The sequence below is a fragment of the Dendropsophus ebraccatus genome, chromosome 10 (genome assembly GCF_027789765.1).
Source record: "Dendropsophus ebraccatus isolate aDenEbr1 chromosome 10, aDenEbr1.pat, whole genome shotgun sequence".
Classification (NCBI taxonomy): domain Eukaryota; kingdom Metazoa; phylum Chordata; class Amphibia; order Anura; family Hylidae; genus Dendropsophus; species Dendropsophus ebraccatus.
This window is the reverse complement of record NC_091463.1, coordinates 95,527,717-95,546,269: the sequence shown is the minus strand read 5'-3', so window position 1 is coordinate 95,546,269 and position 18,553 is coordinate 95,527,717. Positions and strand designations below refer to the sequence as shown.

Here is an 18,553-nt window from a genome sequence, read left to right as displayed (position 1 = left end):
GGTTTAGGCCTGCGCTCATAAGGTCTGGCGTCAGCGAGACGCCGTTCCTTGTCAACAGTAAACTGGTCTACTGAAATGAGGGACCAAATGTCTATATATTGATTACCCCAAATCTTTTCTTTTACCTCTGGGTCAACATGTGCACCGAGCGGACTGACCCCACAGAAAAAGGAGTCTTTTTGTACCCCCGCGTGTGGACGTGGGCTGTCCTTCGTTGCACCAGCAGACCCAGAAGCAGGAGAAGGGGACTTATCCAATAAAGATTTCAGTAAATTTAGTATATCCCCATGACCAGCCCCCCAAGCGTTAGCATAAGTAAACTCACCAGCAGCCGCAGATGAAGGAGGAGCAAAAGGAAGCACAGGTGATGCAGGTGGAGGAAGCACAGGTGGGGGAGGTGGGGAAGGGAGGACAGGAGGGGCGGATGGAACAGGAGGAGGCGGGGGGAATACAGCAGGTTCATCTTGTACAACCAGGCTACGTGTCCTGGACGGCGGAGGCTCCTGCCTCATACGTGCATGCGACCGGCCAGTTTCGCCGGAGGACCAATCAGAGGTGGACGGAGATCGCCAGCGAGACGATCTGGATCTTCCAGACCGTCTGGATGACCTGGGTTGACGGCGGGAGTGGCGACGCCGAGAGCCACGGTACCCGCGGCTGCCAGAGTCTGGGGAGGAGGAAGAGGAACCAGAGCGGTGGCGGGGTCTGTGGGATCTTTTGTGGGACATGGCAGCAGGAGGATCTGTCTGAGGCAGGTTCACTGTAGCCTCAGATCCGTGTGCTGCAGATGGTGGGAGGGCAGGGGCAGGGGGGGGGATGGAGGAGACGGGAGCACTGACAGCCACAGACCCAGGGACCTGTGACAGGGCCGACATAGGGGGCTGGCTTGCCTCCGGAGCAGGACCGGCAGTCTGCACTGCCTCATCAGCTGCTGGTCGGGTGAGGGGTGGTGAGGGTGATGGAGGGCGCTCCGATGAGGAGCTGCGGCTGGCCTGACCTCCCATGGCAGCGCTGTGCGGCGGGAAAACGGGACCGCGAGGTGCCGCGCGCAAACCGGAAGTGACGTCAGCGGCACTTCCGGTCCGGCGGAGAGACTCAGAGGAAGGGGGGGGAAGACGGGAACGGCTGCGGCGGCGACCAGAGGGGGGAATAGAGCCCGGGCTGGGCCTCGCCGGTGGGCGTGACACCCGCGCGGACCGGCGGCTCCCTGTGCTCATGTCAGTGGGGGGAGGGATATTACCGGCACCATGGGGAGAATTAAGGACCGCAATTAAGCGGTCCAGGAGACCTTCATCAGCCTGCAGACGGGTCCTGATGACCTGCAGCAGCTGCTCCTCAGACATCGCTGGGCTCTGGAAGTCACGGACGGCAAGATGATGTGCACAGCTCGCCTCCGGAATCACAAGAGGAAGAGGTAGGCTAATCCCAGGGGTAATATGCCCCATATATCACAAACTATTGGTTGGCCAGGTCATGTGGGCCAGAAGAAGGGGTGGCTAGGAAAGAAGGGAGGGGGAACTATGCCTAAAGGCTGGCTTGTGTTGCACTATGCCGCACCCACCCAGCAACGGACCGGCTACAGTCCCTGGGCACCCATCCTATCTCGCCTGTGTGCCTACATAGGTCCATTTGTCAGGAGGGGATCTATCATCTATCTCTTCTATCAGGTCGGATGTATGTATCAGGAAATATCTGATTCCTAGACTGGTTTCATTATAGAGGTGAGGAGTCAGGAGCAGAGCTGTATATGGCTGCCCTGGGTATAGTATATAGAATCAGTGCTGCCCTGATATATAATACACGCTATGCCAACACTAATCCCTGCATTATTTTACCCTAGTACCCACCATCACTGAGCAGGGTACTAGTAGTCGTGGAACATTAAAAATGGTGCTCCTAGTCTGGGCAGTAGCAGGCTGGTATTATTAGGCTGGGAAGAGTCAAAATAAATGGCCCTTCGCACTCTGGTATTACTAGGCTGCAGCTGTTTGTTTTTTTTACCTCTCCGGTTATGGGAAAAAAATTCTAAATAAATAAACAAAAAGCACTTAGGACCCCCCTCTTTCTCATAACCTGTCAGGTAAAAACAAAACTAACAGCAGAAGCCTAGTAGTACCTGGGTGGGTAGGGAAATTTATTTTGACCCTTCCCATCCTAATAATACCAGCCTGCCACCTCCCATTCCAGGAGCGCCATTTTTTGACAGACCAGGACTACTAATACCCGTCTTTGGGGTGATCGGTACTGGGGTAATAATGTGGGGGTAAGTGTTAGCTATCAGATGCCTTCCACTATCAAGCCAGTGAAGTGCTTAAAAAAAGACAATGCATGCTAAAAAAGATTTATTTTGTAATAAAAACACTCACACATCCCTCGTTGAGCATCTTATTAAATAGAAAATTCCGCTGGTAATTGTCCCAGCTGGAAAATTCCACTGGTCATCATTGTGTGGCCATCAGGAGGTTAAGTGGGGATGCTGTCTTTTCTCACTTAATGCCCTGGGGCGCCAGACTTTGCTGAGTCCGGATAGCATTCCCACTTAAACCCTTGGTGCCAGACTGAGGGAACAAATTATACTTACCCTCCCAGACTCTGTTCGTCTATCTTCAGCTGACCGCACTTGGTGTGCCGGGTCTGCTCCTGCAGTGTTCGCTAAGCCAATCAGTGGCTGAAGCAGGACAACGCTGTGTGGATAGTGCAGAGCCAATCGTCTCACAGCAAGTGTTGTGTGCTGTTCCTGCTGAACATAGAAGACCAGAGCAGGGAGGGTAAGTATGATTGATTACCCCCCGCCAATAGAAATCATACTGCGCCTGCTCCTTCGTTGCTGAGGCGGATCCAGTGTGAGTAGACATCAATCTGGCCCCCAGGGGGTTCAGTGGCCCCTACGTGTAATAAATTATACTTTTATTTACCCAACAAGACATTGTGTCGATTGGATATTTCCATAACAATTATCTGATCTGGCAGTGGCGATCAGTCACTGTCACACACATAGCTGATCAATGATCCCACCAGTGACAGCCAGGCTTTTGTCTCTATGTCATCTCTTCTCCCTTATCCACCATTATTCTTATGATCTTTATATGGAAACAATGATAATAGATTCTTCAGGTTCTCACTCCTAATTCTATATTATTTTCATATTCCAGAAAAGAAAGCCGGCTGCAGGACGACCAGCAGTGAGTATCCCTCATATACGGCTGTGATAAGATGTCACTGGTTGTGATGGTGGCTGCTGGAGGTGATGGTTAGTGATAGAGAGAATAGGGAGGACAGTATGTGACTGTATATGAGGGGAAGATGGGACTGTATATGAGGGGAGTGTGATAGCCGGGGGACCAGGACACGGATTGCCACATGCAAGATGGTATGGTCACGGTTATGGCACAAGGGTCACGGGGCCCAATTCCTTGTTGTCCCTAGTCAAGGCACCAATGATGAGACCAATGCCAGGGTTCGGAAACAACAAAAGTTGTATGTTTATTTGAACGGTAACTCTAGTAGTAACAGTCTCTGGATGCAACCAGGAATAATCAACTTGGCAATAGGCAGGATTAGGTACAACTGAAGAGATGGGTGTTGTTGCAATAGGCCGTAATATATAAGTGTCTCTTTTGTTAGGAAGAATCTTTACTGAGGTGGGTGGCAGGGCAGAGAGGGTCTGCTGAATGTCCTCTATCAGCTGCAAGATCTTTGGCTCACGCCCGAACACCCATTGAGGTAGGGGCGGCGAATCATTCCCTGGAGGCCGCCACAGACCCAGGGATATGGAGGCCTTAGCAGAGGTCTCCCCTTTAGGGCCAGGGAATGGGGGCAGAGAAGTGGGTCCACTTACGATCAGATCACTCTCCGGCGATGTGGACCCTCCGGAGGAGAAGGCGAACTCGGGAGCGCTGGAGCAATGGGGTCCCGGTGAGACGCTGGCATCGGAGACAGGCCCTTCGTCTGGATCGGCAGGGGCCGGTATGGAAGCCCGGCTAAGACTTTTGCCGTTCAACGGGGTAGAGCCCCAACTAGTGTCGTTGTCAGAGGGTAGCGGCACTAGCAGACATGCAGGATCGAGCGGAGGCAAGCTCTCGGGCAGTTCAGGCATCACAGGTGCTGTGGCTGCAGACAGGTGCTCCTCGTAGGTCGCCATCTTGCTGCGCACTGGCGGGCTTTTCAGGAGGAGAAGGGAGGAGTGAAAGGACTGGAAGCCCTGTTCTCCAATCTGCCCAGCAACTGTGATGTCAGCGAGCTCGGGTGGCCAATCAGAGGGAGCGGCAGCAAAGTCTATGGGGCCTGGTGTTTCCCACGCTCTGGCGGCGCTGCAGTTAACCCCTTCCTCTCTGGGGCATGGCGCAGCAAATTATTTCAAGGCAGCAGGCTCCAATAATGAGCAATAGTTCTTTTCCACACTGGTGAGAGCCACAAAGAGATCACTGGGCATATTCACAAATCCCATGATAATACAGCAAACAGTTTACTTGCCACGTGCAAGGTGGTATGGTCACAGTTATGGCACAAGGTTGTGTGGCTAGTCCACGGGAAAATGGTCACATGGCCCAATTCTTCGTTGTCCCTAATCAAGGCACCAATGATGAGACCAATGCCAGGGTTCGGAAACAACGGGAGTTATATGTTTATTTGAACAGCAGGGAAATCATGTGATACTACATGACACACATGACTTACACATAAGCAAATCGATAAACATAGCAGGATTATGACAATATAAGATGCAATACCAGATTTAAACACTGGGGGCTACACAAAACGAGCTTTTGCAGTGGCCATTAAACTTTCTAGCACTATACCAAGCAGAATATCTGTATAAAGAGAAAGAACCTCTGTGCAGGGAGGATGGGACTGGATATGAGGGGAGGATGGGACTGGATATGAGGGGAGGATGGGACTGGATATGAGGGGATGATGGGTCTGTATATGAGGGGATTTAGGGACTGTATATGAGGGGAGGATGGGACTGTATGTGACAGGAGGATGGGACTGTGGGGACTGTATATGAGAGGAGGATGGGACTGTATATGATGCGAGGATGGGACTGTATATGAGGGGAGGATGGGACTGTATATGAGGGGAGGATGGGACTGTATTAGAGGGTAAGATGTGACTGTATATGAGGGGAGGATGGATTTAGTGGAATCTCGCTGTACAGGATAACGCTGGTTTATTGAAGTGTACATGAATGAGGGAAACATGAAAGAACTTAAGTCAATTCAAAAACTTTTTCTTAATTAAAAAAAAACTTTTTCCTTTTTTTTGTGTTTTATCCCCCTAACAGACTTTTATAAGCAACTATTCAATTTCTTAGATAAATGAGAATGACGCTCTGCTGGTACAGCCCGCCATGACTGGATCTCCAATATCAGTCATTACCAGCGGGTGGAGTGAGCAGATTGGAAAAGGATTAATAAATATTAAATCTAGCGATGTGGCCAAGAATGTGACTGGGATCCTGGGACACGGACTGTGGGGAGCAACACTTTTATTCATTTATTATACCCACAGTCAAAAAAAATAAAAATAAAATAAAATTATAAAAATTATGAGTAATGAGAGATATGACAGATGCTGTTCTTCCTGTCGGGATCCTAAGGGGAAGAAGATGCCCACAGAGAAGCCTCCTCACTCCCCTCACATGCATATCTCTAAGGTTATTAGGTTTTTATATTATTGGACCATTATTATGACTTGTAATGTGAACATTTTGCTCTGTTTCTTCCTACAGAACCAGACAAGAGTCTTCTGGGCTATAAGGAAACACCTCACAAAGCAGAAGAAAGCTGAAGACCACCAAGAGGCCATCACAGTGATCGTCCGGCTAGTGCCTGATGTGATAGGACATTGTCTGATGGAAATAGTCATGTATGGAGATATCAGTATAGGAGACACCACACAGTAATAAGCTGTATACATTATGGGGGATATATCTCCGTTCTTACATATTATTCAGGTAAATGTCCAGCGTCCTTAGATTTCATATAGAATTGTTCCCTATGTCTCTTCTCATGGAGCTGTGGAAATACAAGATCCAGATCAGCACTGTCCGCTCCGCACTGATCAGTCATTTCACATGTACCATACAATAAAACATGGCTGCGTCCTATGATCCCGACATGAAGAGAGGGGGTTGGATCACTAATCGACACTTTAAAGTGATGCCAGGAGATGGGATATACTGACTGTAAATAGGAACTTGTAATAATAATTTCTTAAATCACAATGTAAATGTAATGATGATCTGGGATCGGGAGGCGCCAAAGTGTAATATATAAATAAACTGGATTATTTTTGTATAGAGAGACGCCCTCTGGTTATTGTGTTCACCATAACGGATGAAGGTCAGGTTTTGCAATCAGATATAGTTGAATCTCTATGCTTGGTTGTGTTGGAGCCATGGTCCAGGGGTAAATCAGCTCTTGGGTTAGTTATTTTTTCATTGTATAAGAAAACTGAATTTTAAAACTAGTCTGAACCTGACTGGGAATTCTTTGCATTTTTAAAAATGATGAGAAAAACCCCCCAAAAAGTATAATTAAAATAAATTACCAGGGAAACTGAACCCAGGGAAAAAAAAAACTGTTATTGGTCTTTAGGCAAAAAAGTTACCCCTGGACCACAGCTCCAACACGGTAAGGGAGGCGGAATTCTGAGCGGTGTCCGCAGAGGGGATTCTGCTCGGAATTTTGCCTCTTTTCCTCAGTGTGATCGCACGCTAAGGCTTGCAGATTTCACTATACCTGATTGCAGATGATTCCTCTGTAGTCCGACACTGACTGACAGCTGAGAAAGCAGGAGGCCGGGCAGCAGAGATTATTCATGAAGAAGAGGCAGGAGGAAGGAATGGTGAGGTGTGCCAGAGTGCAGCACAAACACTGAGCCACAACTCTCCCTTGACTCTTTATTATAGTAGGAGACGTGAGATTGTGCAGAATCCACTCTATGGATAAATTACTAAAAGACACCATGCTCACTAGGGAACTGGTACTCCTCAGTTATAAAATAATTTCAATGTTTTACTTATATTCCATTAAAACACCAACAAGTTTCGAACCTCAACTAAGTTCTTAGTCATGGTTTCTCTCTGGATGCATCCAGTCGGCAGTTTATGTAAATGGCATTCTATGATATTTAAATGACATCCAGTGCAGCATCATTAGAGGATATATGATGTGGGTGCTGCACTCTGCAGGTGTCCAATCTGTCTGCATGCTGTTCTTCTTGTGGCTTGAAAAAAAAGGTCCTCTGTACCTTTAAACGCGTTGCCTATGAAGTAATAAAGCTATTCATATCTACTACGACCTCTATCATCACTCTTTGGTGGGCCTACAAGTCTCCAGTATATTGGGAGTGGCGCTCTACATAGGAGCTCGACTGGCTCTCTGTCTCCTGGTGGATCCACGTAGAGCAGGTTGCACCGAGTGACTACATTATTCTGCTACTGTAGATGTTGTGCTTTTAGCGCAACATCATCAGGCAAGGGAATTCCTCACCACTACTACCACTACTACTGATTCACCCTATGGTGCGCCTGTCATTTTCCCTATAGCTCTTTGCATTTACATAAGCAGAGACATCAAGTGCAGTGACTGGAATAACACAAAGAAACAACAGGACCCCAGTATCCCAGGACCTTCATGTGATACATTGGGTCATATATAGGTGCACATAGGACCCCAGTAGCAACAAATGTTCTTGAGGAATTATTAGCAGTACCATTACCCCTACCAGTATTAGAGATAATTGAATCAATGCTAAGCGGTAATACTTTATGCATCACAATTTCCACGCACTACATTTGTATGTCTTAGCAATGACAGCAGGGACTCCTATCATTGACAAGTGTCCCTGCTCTTGTACATACTTTGTGAGGGCAATCACTGGGGAATTAGGGAATTTTCAAATTAGGATCAGAATCCCAAACTAATCTGACAACTGAGAAGATCAGTTGTTCAGCTGTAAAACAAAGCTGAACTTACCAGAAATCCAGGTCCAGTCTTCTATTGGCAGCTTTTTAGATTTACGCTGGTTGAAAAAAAAACCCAGACTAAACACAGGAATTCCGGCCAGTACAGAGAGTCACGGCCCAATGTGTCCCTCAGTCACATGACTGCTTTCTCTGTAAGTGCCGTAAGCCAAGATAGCCTATGTGGTGTTGTGGCAGCTCTGTGGGTGTAGGGTTACTTGGGAACTTGTCACGGTAGCCTGGAGTGGTGTTGGGACCCACCCCTAGACAAACGGAAGACGTGCTACTGGGTTTTGATAGCCCGAATGTAACCTGGTGTGTAAAATGACAGGCCAGAGTCTGATAGCTTAAACAGGATAACGTCCATTTACTTAAAGTCTTCAGTGCAATACAATAATAACACTTTGAAAACTGCAGGTGCAGGCAAGAGGTAGTAGTAGTAGACTAAATAAGAGTGGAGTGGAGTAGAAGAGCATCTTGAGGTCCCTGTCCAATGTAGCTGTGTACTCTGCCGGGATAGCATAGTAGAGGAGAAAAGAAGATACTCGTACTCACGTATACATCCCTCTGATATAATCGCCTTATCCCCTATAGTGTTAGGATTCCCGTCATGCTAGGGTAGTACAAGGTCCCAGGTCCCTGCGCTGGGTTGAGCAGAATTTCCACGGCTTCCCAGAATAGTTGTGCGTTACAGGAGGATACGTAGTCGTTAACTGCAGCTTTGTCCTACATTGGTCAGTACCTAGCCTCAGGTATACTGCCCTGTGTAGTGGACAAGGTGATCCTCAGAGGGCTTCCTTCCTCCTGAGGGGTCTAGCACTGCATGTTAGCTGAAGTTACTTGCAAGAAAATTTAAGTCTCTTGATCTCTGACAAGGGTCCTGGCCTGAGCCAGGCCCTGGCTTCACTGCAGCAGAAATTGTCTCTCTGTGTTGCTCTCTCCAACACTCCTGACTAAAAAACTCCTCCCACCAGGAACTAACCTCCCTTTTATAGGGGCGAACTAAACTTACTTGTGATTGGTGGGGCTGCGTGGGGCAGAGAAAGGAGAGCTGATATAGGAGAAAGAAAGGAGAGAAAATACCACTGTAAGAACCTGAGTGAGTTACTTTACCTAGGTGCATAAGAGACTTAGTGGCACACCTGTTCTGGGACACTACATGAGCGCTCAGATGGCCTGGGAAACACAGGACTTCCTGTTTTCTGACTCAGCAAACAGGAAGTGCCGTATTTTCCATGATAAATGAATGTGAATTAAATAGTCCATCCACAAGCATCATGTAGTCATGGATTGGCTCCAGGAACAAGACAGGGAGTTTTCAACGCTAACCAGCTTTCACAGTCCCTAGATTTTAATTCTATAGACATCTCTCGGATGAGGCAGAAAGGGACATTCAGGATATGTCTCCATCTAATGTGCTGTAATAAAGTGGCCATTCACGGTATGTTCTCCTACAGATGTATATACAGTCCACGTGGTGCCTCCATGAGCAATGTCTATAGAGGGGAATAAGAAGTAATATGACTTGTTATAAAGTTTCTATAGACGCTGTAATACTGTATGGATCCGTATAGATCTATGACATTGTTACGGCCGCGGCGGCGTCCCGCGTTCCGGGCCGCCGCCGCGACCGCTACCTGCCCTATGCAGCAGCCGGTGTCCATAGTCGGGGACCCGGCGCTGCTGTCACCTCGGCCCCGGGGGGCGCCTCACCTCTCCACGCTCCTGTCTCCCGCTGTGCCGGCCGGCGCGCGCGTCCCCGCCTCCTAGGGCGCGCGCGCGCCGGCTGTCTCAGATTTAAAGGGGCAGTGCGCTCCTAATTGGTAGTTGCACCCAATCACTCCCCTATAAATCCCAGCATGCCCTGTCCTTAGTGTTGGAGCCTCTACATGCTTCCCATAGCGTTTGGCCCAGCCCCCTGTTGTTCCTGAGTCCTATCTGTTACCTGGTCCCAGTCCCTGTTCCTGAGTCCTGTCCGTTACCCGGTCCCTAGTCCCTGTTCCTGGTTCCTGTTTCCCTGTCACTCCATCTGTTCCTGCGTTCAGCCTGTCACGTGCGCTCTCGCCTGCAGACCTTTGCCAGTGCCATCTCCTGCCTACTGCTCCTGCCACGCCTCGCCTGCCGTCACCAGCTACCAAGCCAGGGGTAGCGACCTGGGGGTCGCCTGCCGCAGCAAGTCCATCCCGCCTTGCGGCGGGCTCTGGTGAAAACCAGCGGCCCCTTAGACTCCGCTCCCTGGTGAGGTTTGTGCCATCGCTGGTGCCGGTCCAGTGGATCCACTACTCCGGGCGTTACAGTAGACAGTAGGCTCCAACCATGGATCCCGGCGAGGTGCCAGATCTCCGTGACGTCGCCAGAGTGGTCGCGCAACAGGCTCAACAAATCCAGAAACAGTCACAGCAGATCCAGCAACTCACTGCCGCCTTACAGCAGCAGACTACTGCCCAGCGCACACCATCTCCTGACGCTGCTTCTTCACTCCGACTGGCCCTCCCAAGCAAGTACTCTGGGGACTCTAAGTTGTGCAGAGGATTCCTGACTCAGTGCACCATGCACATTGAACTTTTGAGTAGTCAGTTTTCCACCGAGCGCTCTAAAGTGGCTTTCATCATCAGCCTATTAGAGGGTAGAGCCCTGGCCTGGGCCACGCCACTGTGGGACCGTGATGATCCAGTTGCTGCCAATCTCCGGGCCTTCCTATTTGAGTTTCGCTCCGTCTTTGAGGAACCTGCCCGTGCTTCTTCAGCCGAGACTGCTCTCCTCAATCTCTCTCAAGGCAGCTCCTCTGTTGGTGACTACGCCATCCAGTTCCGCACCCTGGCAGCCGAATTGGACTGGAACGAGGCCGCCCTATTGGCCACCTTCAAGAAGGGCCTGTCTAGTCGTGTGAGAGACGTGCTCGCTGCCCGAGACCTGCCTACCTCCCTGAACGAACTCATTCTACTGGCCACCCGAGTTGATACTCGTTTTTCGGAGAGGGAGGAGGAGGTTCGGCATGAACATTTACTAACCCGTTCCCGTCGCCATCCCCAGCTGGCGCCAGTTTTCCAGAATCCTGACCTTTCGATGTCCCAACCCTCTCCTGAGATTCCTATGCAGGTGGAACGGGCTCACCTGACGCCTGATGAAAGAATCCGGCGCCTGGAGCAGAATCTCTGTCTCTATTGCGGTGGTTCCGATCACTTCCGGCTGGGATGTCCCCTACGTCCCCAAACATCCGGAAAATGCTCGCACCTAGGTCCGGTGGGACAGGTTGTCCCTAGGTGTGAATGCCACCATTCCAAGTCTGTCTATGCCAGTTTCCATCCGGACTCCCTCAGGACAAAATCATCAGACTACTGCCTTCCTCGATTCTGGGTCAGCAGGCAGTTTTATTGCGGCAACATTGGTCCAAAGATGGCGGCTACCCGTGACCCGACTAGCCAGGCCCCTGACTATCTCCTCGGTCACAGGCGAAATTCTTACCGACCGTGTGTACTACCAGACCGCATCTTTAGTCCTCCAGGTGGGTCCTTCACATCAAGAAGAGATATCCTTCTACGTCCTGCCCCATTCTTCCCCCGCGGTCCTCCTGGGACTCCCGTGGCTGCAAAAACATGCCCCTCAGCTGGACTGGAGAACCGGGGAGATTCTCAGTTGGGGTCAGGACTGTTCCCACCAGTGTCTCAAGTCACCTCAGACCAAGTGTATTATGTCATTTCCTGTCCCGGCCAAGCCTCTATCCGGCCTACCGGCAGAAGACCAAGACTCGGCGGATGCCTTCTCTGCCGAGGTGTACCCTCTCCCCGTACGCAAGACTAAGGTCGTATCCTCTCACCACCGGAAGAACTTACAGAAGGTCCCTTGCCACGTTATACCGCCTGATCGCCTAGTACCAGTCGTCACCTCCACTCTTCAGAGAGTACCCCCCGGAAAGACTCATGTTCACCCTGCGCTTCGAAGAGGTATTTTGAACTGGGGACATTCCTCGTTGGAGGCCGGGCACCCGGGAGTCCGTAAGACCGGCCAACGGATCTCTCGCCACTACTGGTGGCCCAGCCTATCCCAAGATGTCAAAGACTTTGTGGCTTCCTGTGCCATTTGCAGGCAAGAAAGAGGGGGAGGCCAAAGGGGGGGGGTACTGTTACGGCCGCGGCGGCGTCCCGCGTTCCGGGCCGCCGCCGCGACCGCTACCTGCCCTATGCAGCAGCCGGTGTCCATAGTCGGGGACCCGGCGCTGCTGTCACCTCGGCCCCGGGGGGCGCCTCACCTCTCCACGCTCCTGTCTCCCGCTGTGCCGGCCGGCGCGCGCGTCCCCGCCTCCTAGGGCGCGCGCGCGCCGGCTGTCTCAGATTTAAAGGGGCAGTGCGCTCCTAATTGGTAGTTGCACCCAATCACTCCCCTATAAATCCCAGCATGCCCTGTCCTTAGTGTTGGAGCCTCTACATGCTTCCCATAGCGTTTGGCCCAGCCCCCTGTTGTTCCTGAGTCCTATCTGTTACCTGGTCCCAGTCCCTGTTCCTGAGTCCTGTCCGTTACCCGGTCCCTAGTCCCTGTTCCTGGTTCCTGTTTCCCTGTCACTCCATCTGTTCCTGCGTTCAGCCTGTCACGTGCGCTCTCGCCTGCAGACCTTTGCCAGTGCCATCTCCTGCCTACTGCTCCTGCCACGCCTCGCCTGCCGTCACCAGCTACCAAGCCAGGGGTAGCGACCTGGGGGTCGCCTGCCGCAGCAAGTCCATCCCGCCTTGCGGCGGGCTCTGGTGAAAACCAGCGGCCCCTTAGACTCCGCTCCCTGGTGAGGTTTGTGCCATCGCTGGTGCCGGTCCAGTGGATCCACTACTCCGGGCGTTACAGACATCACTGTGGATATGAGAGCTGAGAATTACTTATCCCATATAAACGTCCCTTATAATACTGAATACTGTATCAAATAACATGTATCATGTAGACTTTGGTTTTCCTCGATATCCCAGATTTCTGATTTCTTATTGCACTGTAGGTTCTTCAATTTCTCTCATTTTTTCATCTGGAATAACAAAGAGATTGTGTGAGATTATAAATATGGCGGCGTTCTTTCAGAACCTGAGCCGCACCTGTCCATGGGTTGTGTCTGTGACTTTCGTTTTCAGGTGTCTGGGTCTGAGCTGTGATACGTCCCACACAGGGGCGTAACTAGAAATGGCTGGGCCCCATAGCAAACTTTCCAATGGGGCCCCCCCTGTACAGAGCTGTACGGATGAAGTTTTTCTGCACTGGGTCCCTAAGAATATGTGAGTCCTACCCTATGGCCCCTGAAGATGTGTGGTACAAGAAACGCGTTGGGCTGAAAAAAACGTGTCTGAAGAGTGTCCAAGTGAAGTAAGGGAAGTAACCTCTTCAGTTATTCTAAATAAAACGCACTAATGTAAATACTCACAAAATAAATAGAAATGGACAATGAATAATATACTGGGACAAATTACTTGGAATTTGATTATGCACACCAGGAAAAATTAAATGAAGGTGCTGGAAGCATAATAGGACAATATACAGTGCTTTTTTTGGAGATTTGAGATTTTTTATAACTTTTTGTACAAGCTAAGAAAAAGGTAATGGCTGTGTATATTTAATAGACGTGTGGCTTTTGATACATATTTTAGAGGTGAATTCAAAAACATTTTTTAAATATTTTTCCTGATACTTCAGTGCAATATAAATTAATTTAAGGAAAAAATACTAGTGTTTACAACAATCAGTTTACATATATACACTATGTACAGACCAATATTACCGCCACATAATGACCCAGAACCACACTATAAACATAACAATATTACGAGACTGACCAAGTGGCAATCAGTCTATGGTGGTAATGACTCTCTATATAAACTATATACAGACCAATATTACCACTAGAGATGAGCGAACCTGGAGCATGCTGGAGTCCATCTGAACCCGAATGTTCGGTATTTGATTAGCGGCGGCTGCTGAACTTGGATACAGCTCTAAGGTTGTCTGGAAAACATGGATACAGCCAATGACTATATCCATGATTTCCACATAGCCTTAGGGCTTTATCCAGCTTCAGCAGCCACCGCTAATCAAATGCCGATCGTTCGGGTTCGGATGGACTCCAGCATGCTCCAGGTTCGCTCATCTCTAATTACCACCTAGGGCTGGGCGATATGGCCAAAAAATAAAATTTAATTTAATATTTTTTTTTTTTTTTTTTTTTTTTTCTAATTATGATAAGTGTAGAGTAGAGGCATAGTGGATAAGGGGTGTAGTAACAGTAGAAGCATAGAAGATGAGGGGTGCAGTAGTAGTTAAAGTGAATGTACCACCAGGCTCAGGCTGAAGCACTGGAGGCAGAAAGACCCACCCAAAATGGGAGGAATCCCCCGCCCCTCTATGACACTGCTCCATTAGAATCAATGGAGCTGCGTCATAAAGGGGTGGGGGTTTCCTCCCACTGGGGGTGGGTCGGCCGCCTCCAGTGCTTCAGCCTGAGCCTTGTGGTACAGTCAATTTAAGGGGAGTAGCACTTTTGGGAGGAGTAGTAGTATCAGGAGTGGGGGTAATAGTAGGAATGGTACTGGGAGCAGTATTGGGGGTAGTAGTGGAGCAGTATTGGGGGTAGTAGTGGAACAGTATTTGGGGTAGTAGTGGAGCAGTATTGGGGGTAGTAGTGGAGCAGCATTAGGAGCAGTATTGGGGGTAGTAGTGGAGCAGTATTGGGGGTAGTAGTGGAGCAGCATTAGGAGCAGTATTGGGGGTAGTAGTGGAGCAGTATTGGGGGTAGTAGTGGAGCAGTATTGGGGGTAGTAGTGGAGCAGTATTGGGGGTAGTATTAGAGCAGCATTAGGGGTAGTAGTAGAGCAGTACTGGGGGTAGTAGTGGAGCAGTATTGGGGGTAGTAGTAGAGCAGTATTGGGGGTAGTAGTAGAGCAGTATTGGGGGTAGTAGTAGAGCAGTACTGGGGGTAGTAGTGGAGCAGTATTGGGGTAGTATTAGAGCAGCATTAGGAGCAGTATTGGGGGTAGTAGTAGACATGTAACACACACTACAATCATCCATTATACACATATATTCATACACACACTACAAGTACAGTTAATATACCTACTACCTCCAGCATGCTGGGAGTAGTGGTGCATCCCCCTTCTGTCCTTGGCAGCAGCAGGCTAGGATTCTCACACAGCAGCCCTCTCCCTCATGTCCCGACTGCTGTAACATAACACCAGTGGCAGCAGGAGGAGGGAAGGAGGGGGAAGCAGAGGACGGGGGTCAGATCCTGCATGAAGGAGGGAGGGGGCTCATACACAGGGAGCAGAGCCTCCTGCAGCCTCTGTGTGACCCCTGATGGCAGCCATTAGCTGTAGGCAGGGATCAGTGCCAGACGCTGCAGGAAACTGCCAGTGCTCATAACACACACACACCTTAGCCTGCCTGGCATCCCTGCCTCCCCAGCTCCCCCACAAAGAGATCCCCTGCTGTGACCGCCCAGCAGTGCAGCAATAGCCGGGTACAGTCTCTCCCCTGGTTAGCTAGTGGCGGCTGCTATGGCGGTAGTTCCAACACACACACACACACACACACACACACACCTACACACACCTACACACACACACACACACCTGTACTAACCAGCCAGGACTTATTACATCTCCTTGTCACACATCTAAGGCCACATTCACAAGTCAGTATGTTTTCAAGGACGAAATTCGTGATCCGCAAATTATCCGCAATCCACTAAAAATCATCCGTAGTGAAGGCAAAAAATGCGGATCCGCAATTGCGGATGGTTTTGCAGATTGCAATAAGTTCTCTGCAAATTTTGCACTTGCCATAGACTTCTATTGGACTGTCCACAACACAATTGCAGACTGCATTACAACCTGTTCTATGTTTTCTGTTGCAGGTCTGCAGATTTACAGGATGTATGACTAGCACCATAGAAATCAATGGGCTGCAAAGGATTCAGTACTTTCTACTCTGCAAATACTGATGAAAAATACTGACATGTGAATGAGGCCTTACCCTCTTGGTTCCCAATACTTGTTCTCATACATCTCCTATTGCAGTTGTTGGTGCGTCCTGCAGGGGGCAGCACATGACTGATTCGCTATTTCTCTCGGCTTTTCCCATTTCTTATTTCCCCATCACCAAGAGGATTGTTAGCGCCCCCTACAGCCTCAGGAGGAGCCCCCCGGCCTCTGCCTTATCCCACCCTGATCACTATGTTTGCCGCCTCTTATCCACATCCTGAGATTCCAGAAGTTTCTATATAAATCTTCATTATTTCTAGAAAATCTCCCGCTTTCACTTTCTCTTTCTCGGCGTCTAACCTCTGCGGCCTCACTCTGCCCGGTAACTGCTGACCAGCTGCAGAGTCATTTTCTATTGGAGGAAGCTGTAAGTGGCGTCCAATCAGAGCTGAGCTCCGCCCCAGTATATAAAGCCCTGGCTGGAGCCTCAGTTACTGCTGGGTCTCGGGCGACACTTGTGTTCTTGTCCCTCGGAGCCCCCAATCTATCAGATAGAGGAGGAGGAAGATGTTCCCCCTCATTGTGCTTCTCCTCCCCCTGTCTGCGGTGTATGCTGGTGAGTATGGAGGGGGGGCAGTATATTACACGGTTATTAGGTGGTATATATGTGCTGGTTGTGCGCTCATTGTAGTTTATGTATCAGGGTGTTGTAGAGAGACATCAGTGTGTATGTATATCAGTGTATATGTATGTATATATCAGTGTGTATGTATATATCAGTGTGTATGTATATCGGTGTGTATGTATATATCAGTGTGTATGTATATATCAGTGTGTATGTATATCGGTGTGTATGTATATATCGGTGTGTATGTATATCGGTGTGTATGTATATCGGTGTGTATGTATATCAGTGTGTATGTATATCAGTGTGTATGTATATCAGTGTGTATATATATATCGGTGTGTGTGTATGTATATCGGTGTGTGTGTATGTATATCGGTGTGTATGTATATATCGGTGTGTATGTATATCGGTGTGTGTGTATATATATATATCGGTGTGTGTGTATGTATATCAGTGTGTATATATATATCGGTGTGTGTGTATGTATATCAGTGTGTATATATATGTGTGTGTATGTATATCAGTGTGTATATATATGTGTGTGTATGTATATCAGTGTGTATATATATATCGGTGTGTGTGTATGTATATCGGTGTGTGTGTATGTATATCGGTGTGTGTGTATGTATATCGGTGTGTGTGTATATCGGTGTGTATGTATATCGGTGTGTATGTATATCGGTGTGTATGTATATCGGTGTGTATGTATATCGGTGTGTGTGTATGTATATCAGTGTGTATGTATATCAGTGTGTATATATATATCGGTGTGTATGTATATCGGTGTGTATGTATATATCGGTGTGTATGTATATATCGGTGTGTATGTATATCGGTGTGTGTGTATGTATATCAGTGTGTATATATATATCGGTGTGTGTGTATGTATATCAGTGTGTATATATATATCGGTGTGTGTGTATGTATATCAGTGTGTATATATATGTGTGTGTATGTATATCAGTGTGTATATATATATCGGTGTGTGTGTATGTATATCGGTGTGTGTGTATGTATATCGGTGTGTGTGTATGTATATCGGTGTGTGTGTATGTATATCGGTGTGTGTGTATGTATATCGGTGTGTATGTATATCGGTGTGTATGTATATCGGTGTGTATGTATATCGGTGTGTATGTATATCGGTGTGTATGTATATCGGTGTGTATGTATATCGGTGTGTATGTATATATCGGTGTGTATGTATATCGGTGTGTGTGTATATATATATATCGTGTGTGTGTATGTATATCGGTGTGTATGTATATATCGGGTGGTGTATGGATATAGCGGTTGTGTATGTATATATCGTTGTGTATGTATATATCGGTGTGTATGTGTATATCGGTGTGTATGTATATCAGCCATAGGTGTAAGGAGACATGTGTGTAACACGCCTAGTGAGCTGCGCCACATACACTGCAGGCGCCATATTCTCTGCCTTATAACTTCCTGTATCTATGAGACTAATGATAAATCTCCATCCTACTGTATGTGTCACAGAACCCTGCGGTGTCCTCCCACATCTCATCACATCCCCCCCTCTCTCTCTCTATATATTTATATATACACATGGACTGTATAGTAATAATGGGGGGGCTATAATAATCCCACCCCTGGAGGGACTGTGCCGCTACAGGACACCTGTATATATAATCACTGACTCACCATGTATAGGCTGCGGCAGATTATACCGGGAGACATGAGTGTCATCGTATCCCCATCATAACATACCGCCACATAACTGTACCAGGTGACACAACCCCAGTATGTAATAGTGAGGAGCCGGCTGGGTCTCTTCTCTCCTGGGATATCAGGGAAGTCACCTGGAATAAGTTGTATTGTGCTGCAGTCACAGACCAGGCCAAGTGTCTCCCCCCAGTGACCGGGAACAGAACTACAGCTCCAGTTACCCAGAGCACAGACAGGGGGCGCCAATGTGTCCAATTAGAGGTCACAGCACATAATGGGGGGGGGGGGATCGGCCATGCTGCTTCACATTTAGGGTGC

The 18,553-nt window shown here is 48.6% G+C and overlaps 2 protein-coding genes across 3 annotated transcripts in view; both read left to right on the top strand.

Moving 5' to 3' along the window:
* The window catches only part of LOC138802332 (class I histocompatibility antigen, F10 alpha chain-like), a 96,317-nt gene extending 90,012 nt beyond the window's left edge, over positions 1-6,305 (top strand). For both annotated transcript variants that reach the window (XM_069985517.1, XM_069985516.1), the window contains exons 6-7: positions 3,153-3,182; positions 5,732-6,305. In XM_069985517.1, coding sequence (XP_069841618.1) covers positions 3,153-3,182; positions 5,732-5,790 — 89 coding nt within the window. In that variant the 3' untranslated portion in view covers positions 5,791-6,305. The remainder of the gene's footprint in view (positions 1-3,152; positions 3,183-5,731) is intronic.
* Positions 6,306-16,390: 10,085 nt separating this feature from the next.
* The window catches only part of LOC138802336 (class I histocompatibility antigen, F10 alpha chain-like), a 124,082-nt gene continuing 121,919 nt past the window's right edge, over positions 16,391-18,553 (top strand). The window contains exon 1 of the mRNA XM_069985528.1: positions 16,391-16,531. Coding sequence (XP_069841629.1) covers positions 16,483-16,531 — 49 coding nt within the window. The 5' untranslated portion in view covers positions 16,391-16,482. The remainder of the gene's footprint in view (positions 16,532-18,553) is intronic.